The sequence below is a fragment of the Elephantulus edwardii genome, unplaced genomic scaffold (assembly GCF_000299155.1).
Source record: "Elephantulus edwardii isolate Elephantulus edwardi_28Jun2011 unplaced genomic scaffold, EleEdw1.0 scaffold00081, whole genome shotgun sequence".
In the NCBI taxonomy this organism is placed as follows: Eukaryota; Metazoa; Chordata; class Mammalia; order Macroscelidea; family Macroscelididae; genus Elephantulus; species Elephantulus edwardii.
In genome coordinates, this window is record NW_006399831.1 from 10,985,265 (window position 1) to 10,996,092 (window position 10,828).

At 36.3% G+C, this 10,828-nt stretch overlaps 1 protein-coding gene across 1 annotated transcript in view; it reads left to right on the forward strand.

Moving 5' to 3' along the window:
* The window catches only part of USP25 (ubiquitin specific peptidase 25), a 220,518-nt gene that overhangs the window by 142,770 nt on the left and 66,920 nt on the right, over nucleotides 1–10,828 (forward strand). Inside the window, exon 10 of the mRNA XM_006889818.1 lies at nucleotides 4,922–5,070. Within this exon, the coding sequence (XP_006889880.1) occupies nucleotides 4,922–5,070 (149 nt within the window). The remainder of the gene's footprint in view (nucleotides 1–4,921; nucleotides 5,071–10,828) is intronic.

The window sequence follows — 10,828 nt, forward strand, 5'->3', positions numbered from 1 at the left end:
TGTTAAATTTTGCTATTTTGACTGGGGTGAGATGATATCTCATAGTTGTTTTGATTTGCATCTCTCTTAGAGCTAGGGATTTTGAACATTTATTCATTTGCTTGTTAGTCATCTGATTGTCTTCTGTGATGAAGTGTCTGATCATATCCTGTGCCCATTTTTCAATTGGATTATTTACCTGTATCTTGTTGTGGTACTCAAATATTTTATAAATTCTAGATATAAGTCCCTTACCTGACATATCATTACCAAATACTTTTTCCCAGTCTGCGGCTACCCTTTTTACCCTGTTGGAGAAAATTTTGGATGTGCATAGGGAATTTGATTTTTGGAAGGGCCTATTTATCTTTTTTATCTTTTCCTGGTTGTAGATTTTTCAGGATACTTAGAAGATTGTTTATATTGTGTATTAGGACTTCTAGAGTTTTTCCAAGCTTTTCTTTAATGACGTTTATAGTCCTTGGTATTAGTTGACACTCTTCTTTTTCAAATATGTCTTTTTTATCAGCCAAAAGAGGAAAGTGACAGTGTTCTAATGCTCAAATGTTAACAGCAAAGATCATTCCAAGACTTTAAAGTAGACTCTTTTCATTACCAAATTTTCAAGGCAAGAGTTAAGATTATAAATTCCATCCCTTTGATAATTTAAGATAAAATTTGTGGTAAGTTTAAAAGTGAATTTTCCTTGTAATCTGATGAAAAGAGAAATTATTCCAAGAGTCTTTTGTTGTAAACTTCAGGGATACTAATGCCAGTTGTGTACCTGAATAGACAGGGATTCTGCAACTGCAGCCTGCTCTTTTAATGGGACTATTACTAGAGCTTTTGATAAGAATATTGGAGTTGAATGCTCGGCTTAATAAGAATGCTGGCATAATTTTGAAGAGTTTTAAATCTCTGCAGTGTAACCTCCTGTTGAAAATTGATTTTGGCATAGTCTGGGTAGTGTTGTTGGTTTTAGGTGCTGTTGAGTCACCCATTACTCATTGTGAACTTATACACAAAAGAACTGAACACTGTTCTATTGTGTGCCATTCTCATACTTCCTGACACACAAGAACCCATTGCAGGAGTCATTGTACCAGTCCACCTGGTTGAAGGTCTTCCTGTTCTTTGTTGACCCTCCACCCTTCTCAGCATCATTCCCTTCAAGGAATAGCACCTCCTAGCAACATGCCCAAAGTATGTGAGGTGAAGCCTCATCATTCTTGCCTCCAAAGAGCACTCTGGCTACACCCGCTCCCAGACGTATCTGTTTTGTTCTCTTGGCCATCCATAGGGTGTTCATTGCTCTTTCTCCAACACCACACTTCAAAGACGTCAGTTCTTTTCCTGTCATCCTTATTAATTGTTCAGCTCTCAGATGCATAGCAAGTGATCAGAAAGATTATGGTGTGAACCAGACACATCTTAGTTCTCAAACTGACTTCATTAATCCTCAATAATTTGGAGAAGTCCCTAACTGCAGATTTTTCTCAGTGCAATGTATTTCCTCATTGGCCGACTACTGGTATCAAGGATATTAATTTGTAAATCCAAGCGAGATGAAGCTGTTGATAGTTTCAGTCTCTCCATCCATCATGACACTACCTCTCAGTCCAGTGCAATGGTAAGAATTTGTGTTTTCTTGACATTGAGATGTAATCTATACCAAAGACTGCATTCCTTGATCTCTTGCAACAAGTGCTTCAAGTCCTCCTCACATTCAGCAATCAAGATTGTGTCATCTGCATAATACAGGTTATTGATGAGTCTCTTTCCAATCCTGATGCCACACTCCTCAACATAAAGTCCAGTTTCTCGGATAATTTTCTCAGCATACAGATTGAATAGGGATGGAGAGAGAATAAAACCCTGGTGCATTCCCTTTCCAATTCCAAACCAGTCAGTGTTCTCCTGCTCTGTGTGCACAAAACCTTCCTGGTGACAAAAGTAAAGCATGTTGAAGTGAAACAGCTGAACAGAAGATTTCAAAGGGCTGCTCAGGAGGACAAAGCACACTATTATAATGGAATGTACAGAGAGCTGAGATTGGAGAATAAAAAGGGAAGAACTCACTTGGCATTTCACAGGCTGAAAGGCTGGAAAATTTAAGTCTCATGTTGCATTATTGAGAGATGCTATTGGCAATATATTTAATGCCTGAGAAAGCATCAAAAGAAGGAGGAGGGAATACACAGAATTATTGTACCTGAAAGAATTGATTGACACTGAAAAATTTCAGGAAGTACCATATGAACAGGAGCCAGTGGTAATGAATGAGCAAGTAGAAGCTACATTGAAGACATTTGCATAAAAATAAAGCCCCAGAAATCAATGGGATACCATTTGACTTGTTTCAGTTAAGAGACGCAGCCTTGGATGCATTCATCAGTCTATGCTATGAAATCTAGAGGACATCTGTCTGTCCAACAAACGGGAAGAGGTCCATATTTGTTCCCATTCCCAAGAAAGGTGATCCAACTGAATGTGGAGACTATTGAACAATATTATTTATATCACATGCAAATAAAATACTTCTGAAGATCATTCACAATCAGCTGGAACAGTACACAGATAGGGAACTGACGAAAGTTCAAGCAGGATTTAGATGAGGCCATGGCACCAGGGATATCATTGCTGATGTCAGATGGGTCCTGGCAGAAAGTAAGGAATACTAGGAGAATGTCTGTTAGTGCTTTATTGACTATGAAAAGGCATTTGACTCTGTGAATTATAAGAGGTTGTGGCTGACATTGAGAAGAATGTGAATCCCAGAGCACTTGATTGGACTCAAACAGAATGTCTGTCTCTACCTAGGTTGTGTAGAGACCTCATTTTTTGAATGATTACACAATTTTTAACTCATTAGTTTTGAAAATGGTTGTACTACCTCCTTTGGGAATGTAGTTAAGAATAACATTACTTCATAAAACCTAAAATACATATTACTGATAATCCAGCTTTAATCTTGATTCTCTTTGTCTACCATAATAAGAGAAGTAATGTGAGTTTACTGTGTTGTATATAATATTGTAGCCCCATGACTTTAACTTTTTTTATGTTTTCCCTAATTTCTCAATACATCAGCCTTTGTAAAGTAAAGTAAGAGTGTGTGTGTGTGTGTGTGTGTGTGTGTGTGTGTGTGTGTGTTTTATATCTCCCCAAGTACAAAGTTTGGAAAATTGTTTTTCTTTAAGATCTTAAGTAATAATGTCATGACTCATGACTTTTTTGAGTATAATTCCCTATTATAGGTTTCAGAAAAAGGCAAACATTAACTTAAGATTTATTGTTATGAAAAGATTGTGTTGAGTGTCTGTGTATTTTAGTTTGCCTCTAATGCTAAATATTTATCATTCAAGTGAAATATTTTACATAGTGCTTTATGTTCCAATGTGGATGACTCTTTTATCTTACTGACTTTAACTGATATTTAATAGTATATCTGAATCAGTAGAGAAAAGCTTTAGTCAGGTTGTGACCAAACATAACCTTAGAAGTATTTGTACTTTTATTATAGTGGTTCTTAAATTCATTCTTATTTAAATACCTGTCAATGAATGTTGCAAAGAGTACCAAAAGAATGTCTATCACTGTATTATTGACTATGCAAAGGCACTTGACTGTGTGGATCACAACAAATTGTGTCTAACTTTGATGAAATTGGGAATCCCAGAACACTTAATTGTGGTTATGTGACACCAATACATGGGCCAGGAAGCAGTCCTCAGAACAGAGCAGGGAAACACTCATGGTTCAAAATCAGGAAAGGAGTGTGTCAGGAATGCATTGTGTCTCCATACATATTCAATCTGTATGCAAAAGGTCTTTATGAGGAGGAATGAGACATCAAGATTGGAGGAAGACTCAGCAATCACCTGTGTTATGCAGATAACACATCCTTGTTTGCTGGAATTGAAGACAACCTGACTACTGTAGAAGGTCAAGGACTGTAGTCTTCAATATGGATTGAGGCTCAATTTCAAGAAGACAAAGATTCCCACTACTTGGACCAATTGGAAGTACCATGATAGATGAAGAAGAGATTGAGGTTGTTAACAATTACAGATTGCTTGGCTCTGCAATCAACACTCTTAACACCAGCAGTCAGGAAAACCAAAGACAAATTGTATTGGGAAATCTGCTGTTAGGGACAGCAGTGTTGAAAAGCAGTAATATCAGTCTAGAGACTAAGGTGTGCCTAATTCAGGCCGTGATCTTCATAATTACTTGTAGTGCATCAGAGAGATGGACAGTTAGGATGACAGAGAAGAGGAAGAATCAATGCCTTCATGTTGTGGAGATAAAGAAGAGTCTTGAATACACTATTGACTGCCGAGAAAGCAAATAGGTTTGTCTAGGAGAGGGTGAAACCAGGTTTCTCCTTGGAGGCTGGGATTTTGAAGCTCCATCTCACATACTTTAGACATGTGGCCAGGAGAGACTGGTCCTTCGAGAAGGAAATTATATTTATAAATTCTTAAAATACCCTATCTCATAATATTTATAGTATTATAAATCCATACATGCATAAATACATGTGTAAATTGATGAGTATAATGATTTTTCTGGTTTCAAAGCTGAGAGTTTCCTTAGTTTAGGGACACTAACTCCCATGTTTAGTGCATTATATATCCTTTGCTTAGTAAAATACTTTGCCTTGTTGGAAGGTGCTTGTTGAAAGAATGAATATATACATACGTACATATGTATATAATTATATATACACAGTTATCTTTATGTGTAATTTCTATAACTACATGTATGTTTATATATAAACATGTATAGACCAACTAGAAAATTATACTCACTCCATTGTGGAGTATTAGAGTTACTTGTTACAAGATAAAATGTGCATCAGTAAATATTTTAGTAGCTAAAAGGCCATTCTGAGAAACATTGATTTAATTACCATTCTCCTTTCCTCACCTTTCTTCAGGTAAAAAATTTGAAAATACTGAAATGTTTGGCCAGTACCCACTTCAGGTGAATGGTTTCAAAGACTTACATGAGTGCCTAGAAGCCGCTATGATTGAAGGAGAGATTGAATCTTTACATGCAGAGAATTCAGGAAAATCAGGACAAGAGGTGAGTTCAGCATTTTTTAATTTTTATTATTTACTTTTTTGCCTGCTCAGGGTCTTTCTTAAAATGTCATAAAAAAACCAAAATCAAACAAAAAACCCAACCAAGAAAACACGCACTGTTTCAAGATCTAGTTATATAATGACCAAATGAGGGAATTGTTTGAAAAATGTGTTTGGGTTTCATTATGGTTAATTTAAACTTTCAGGAGGCATCTCTGGGTAGTAGAGGTTGTTAGCTGAAAGGTTGGGACATTGAACCTACCTAGAGTCACCTTCAGGAGCTCTGGTGGCCTACTGATAAGCAGCTTTGTGCCGCAATCTCAGAGGCACATGATTTAAATTCACCAGCTACTCTACCAGCTACTCCGTGGGAGAAGGGCTGTTTCCTCCCATCTGTTTCCTTCCTCTGAAAACCCGCCAGATGATCAGCTAGGGTCAGTTCCAACTTGATTATACCCAACAACAAGAGTCACCTTGGAAGATAGGCTTGGCCTTGTGTTTTCAAAACCATATGGCTCAGTTTTACTCTGTACAGGTAGGATCAGTGTGGGTCTGATCGACTTGATAATAACCAACATTAACAATAAACGTGTTCCGGAACTTAGTCTGTGTATTTAATATAGTGTGAAATCTTTCTATGTTGTTAGGTGATAGCAAATTGAGTTTGACTCACACTGACCTGACGAACACAAATATGAATCCTGTCCTATCCTGTATTATCTTCCCAGTCTCTGGCATATTTGAGCCCATTGCTGTTGTCACTGTGTCAATCCATGGTGGTTGAGGGACTTCCTTTTTTTGCCAGCCTTCCACTTTTTCAAGCACAATGTCATTCTCCAAGGAGTAGCCTCTCCTCGCAACATGTCCTAAATATGCGAGATGAAGATTTCTCACCTTTGCCTCCAAGAAGCACTCCGTCTGTACCTTCTTCCAGTCATCTGTTTGTTCTTTTTGTTAGTCCATGGAAAATTCAGTACTCATCTCCAATAACATAGCCCAAAGAAATCAATTATGTCATCGTTATTCATTTTCCAGCTCTCAGAATCATATCAAGCGATTGAAAAGACCATGACCTGAATCAGGTGCACCTTAATCCTCAAACTAACATCATTCCTCCTCAATAATTTGGAGAGAGGTTCCTGACTGCAGACTTTCTCAGTGCAATATGTCTTCTTTCCTGACTGGTGGTACCAAGGGTGTTAATTGTGGATATAAGTCAGATGAAGTTTTTAGACGAGTCCATGTTAAATTCCATTTAATTAACTTAAATTGCTTCTGTTAAAATAGTACTTTTTTTAAAAGGGCTTTTTTGATACCACATACTTCAGTGAAGTACTTTTTTTAAAAAAAGATTTTTCAGTGAAGGTGCCAGCCATAAGCAACATGCTTGTTATAGTATTAAAAACCAAAGTGAAAGCATTGATGTTTTTTCCCCCCCAGACATACATTACCTACATTAAATACCGCTGGAATTTGTCTAGGCCTAAATAGATAACCTCACACTTCATTTTCATGTAAAATTGCTACATATATCTAATACAGGACAGAGAAATGGACTTGGCTTTCTAGTAAAGAAATAATTTTAAAACTATACTGTGAACCTATTTTTCTCCAACTCTCAATGCCAAATTTATACTTATTTCTGCCTTTCTTCTTTTCTCTTAGCTCCATTTGTGTACCCACCCATCAAGGAATGTTATTGTAATATAAAGCAAAGGACAGATCATATACTTCATAATCAGTCATAGTTAAATGATTTCTGATCATTGTCCAGTTGTGATCATCATGAATGAAAGTCAAGATCTTCTTTATGTGTCACTCAGTACTTTACCTAAATAGTGTGGGAATTGCAAATTAAACTGCATAATAAATATTTGTTGCATAAATAAATGAAATACCTTTTGAGTTTGTAAAAAAACGCGTCTGAGATTTTTACTTTGATAAAGTGCTTGAGGAATATTAAGTGATAATAGTTCTATTTATTTGCGAAAGAACTGACCTTTTTTTTTAGAATACAATTTATTTTATCTGAGCTGTAATCAGTTGTGTTCTTTTTTCTTCTAAATATACTGTTACTCTTTCTACATCCTACTCCATACTTACTTCATTTCTCCCTCCCCTATTTACACGTATATAAGAAAAAAAAGAAATGCTAAATAGTAGTGTCACAGCTTTGGGACATAGAAGGTCACTTAACACATTAAAGAAAGAATATGTCTGGAATAGTTTTTTCTTTGTATATCATAGATCATCTACTTCAGTGACTCCCAGATGTTGTCTGAGAACCACTTCAAATCATATATAAATTATAAATAATAAATATATAACTCATATTCAAATAATGTATAAATTCATATATCGTCTAGGGTAGGGATAGGGTAAGCAGGAGTGGCATCCACTTCCTAAACAACATGCCTCTGGAAACTCTATGAACTTTGAGAAATGGCAATAGTTACAGAAAGGCTTCAGGCCTATTGTTCATTGTGTTGTTATGTCATGCTCAACTCAATGGCAATCGACAATAACAACAACAAGTATAGGGTAGTTAGTTGCAAGAACTCCATCGGAGGTTCTCATTTGACCCTCCCATGTGTTTCTGAGACTGAATTTTTAAAAGAGCAGAGTACCTGATTGTCATGCTTGAAGCAGCTGGTGGATTAGAATGTCTGACCTTAATGTTAGCAGTAAAACACGTTATGCTCAAGTGTATCTGATTGATAAAGAACTCTGTAAAGCCTGAGACTTTCCCAGGATCCTACAATGACATGAAAAAACAGACTCTTCCCACAAGTATAATGTAAGGTTTACTACTGAAGAAAAGAATGATGGATTGGGATAAGGGTAAGGATGATTCTTTTCTTATACTGTCAGAATAGTGTATACGTGAAATAAAATATAGTTCAATCTTTTTTAAAAATTGTTTTCTCATATATTCCTAACTTTTAAATTATATGCTCAAGAGCTAATGGTAAGGAAGGAAGAATTTTAAGCTGCAATGAAAGCACAAAAAATAAGGTCCCAGAATGGGATATTAGTTGATATGTTTCAGATGAGATATGCAGCTGTGGACACACTGACCAGAATATGCCAGGAAATTTTGGAGGACATCTGCCTGGCCCACTGACTGGAAGAGACCTAAATTTGTCCCCATTCCCAAGAAAGGTGGCACAAACGAACTTGGAAATTATCAGAAAATATCATATGCAAGCAAAATACTGCTAAAGATCATTAAAAAATAGCCATAATAGTACACAGAACTGTCAGAAGTTCAAGCTAGATTTAAAAGAGAACCTAGAACCAGGGATATTATGCTGATGTCAGATGGATCCTTGCTGAAAGCAAAAAATAACAGAAGAATGTATATTTGTGTTTTATTGACTTTGCAAAGTCATTTGACTGGATCATAACAAATTTACTTGTGCTCATGAAAAACCTATAGCAAGACTAAGAAGCTATTGTGCAGAGAAAGGGAACACTATTACATGGTTTAAAATTCAGAAAGATATGTCAGGGTTGTATTCTTTTTCCATATAATTCAGTCTTTGCTGAGCAAATAATGTCAAACACTAGGTTCTATGAAGAAGAATGTGACATGAGGATAGGGGCAAGCCACATCAATATCTTTATACAAATGACACAACCTTTCATGCTGAAAGTGAGGGGAGGACTTTCAACACTTGCTGCAGAAGATCAAAGACTGCAGCCTTCAATATGGATTATCTCAACGTCAAGGAAAGAAAAATTCTCACCACTGGATCAATAGATAACACCATAATAAATGGAGAAAAGATTGAAACTTGTCAATGACTTCATCTTACTTGGATTCACAATCAATACACTTGGTACCAGTAGTCATTAGATAAGGAGACATATTGTACTGGGAAAGTCTGCAGTAAGGAACCCCTCCTAATTACTGAGGAACAATGATAACAGTTTGAGGACTGAAGTGTACCTAAAATCTACAGACAGGAACTTCTCCTAAGTACTAAGGAACAGTGAAAACAGTATGAGGACTAAGGTGTACCTGATTCACACCATGGCCTTTTCAGTCATCACTCACTGTGCTGCAGAGAGCTGGACATTGAATAAGGATAATAGAACAATTGATGCCTTTGAACTATGGTGATGGAGAAGAGTACTGAGTATGCCATGGACTACCAAAATAAGGGTGACAGAAGAATTGATGCCTTTGAGTTGTGGTGCTGGATGTCCCATGGACTGCCAAAAGAACAAACAGATATGTCTTGGGAAAACTGCAGCCAGAGGACATCTTGGAGACAAAAATGATGAAGCTTTGTCTTTCATATTTTGGACATGTATGTAGCTAGGTCAGCTGTTTTTTTGGAAAGGGACATCATGCTTGGATAGGTGGCGGGTCAGTGAATCAAAGAAAGGCTCCTAACAAGATGGATTTACAAAGTAATGGGCTTTAGTGTGTCAGAGGTGATGCATTTGGCTCAGGATAGGACAGAGTTCAGGTTGGCTGATGAGAAGCCTCCAATGCATAGATGATCCTCCTTGGGTTTCCAAGGTTGTCAATTGCTAGGGAAGAGACTACCCATCTCTTTCAGAAAGCTGCAAGTGAATTCAAACCATCAGAGAAGCAAGGCCTTTGGGTTAGCATCACAACTCTCTATGGACTATGCCACCAGCACTTTGTGTTATCTATTACAACCCCTACCTAAAAAGCTAATGATATTTTGTTTTGAAATGCAGATAGCCAGAATAAATTTTAGCCTTTTATGGTCTGAGTATCACACAATATTAGTTAAGTCACAGAGAAATAAATGTAGTTCAGTGGAAATAAAATTATTTTGAAGGATGACAATATTTTAAATTCCAGTTATCTAGTATATGTCAGGAGAATGATGGCCAGTCTCCTCCTATGCAATATACAACCTCTGATCACCTGCTGGAGGGTCAGCTAGGAGTTGGTTACCACTTGATGGCAAATAACACTATATATAAGTACATCCATCCTTACTTATGCACATGAGTAGTACCCAAGACAAGGTCATTAAAAGCAGTAGGCATTGTGCAAAAAATGGAGGATGACTCCACTGTTGCATAACTGCCAAACCACTGAGAATTATGGCCCAGCCAGACTGACACAAAACCTCGACCTTCACTGCACTCCTTGCATCAATACTCACACCTCATGAATGGCAAAATGGTGATTGTGAGAGGACAAGATAATCAGTAACAAGTACATATATATAGTTTATAATCCTAAAATTATTGATGAACTTATGCAAAATAATTTTTAAAAGCAAATTTCAATAATGTCTTTATTACACTCTTTAGTTTTAGAAATCATCTTTCCCATTTTAGTGTAAGAAAATGGTCAGATGTGAATATATGTACCCACATGGGTGGGTTTTTGTAGTCAGTGCTATTTTCTGCACTTTCCATATTATTACAGAATAATTTTATTTTTCCATTATTGTTTTTCTGGAATTTAAGAGTGAGGCTATTTAATTTTAATGATAACAGTTAAAGTTTTACTATAAAATATCAAAGTAATATTTATTAAAATATACATTCTTGGGCATAATGACTGAATATTGTGAAACAGAATATTTTGTTAAGATCTTAAGATATCAGAAGTTTTTAAAGTGACATTTTCAAATAAAGGAGCCTTGTTGACATAGTTGCTGAAGTGCTCATCTGCTAACCTGAAGGTCAGTAGTTTGTGACGCTTGAAAATTCCACATGAAATGATATGCTGCACTTTTAAAAAAATATTTTAATTTATTTTT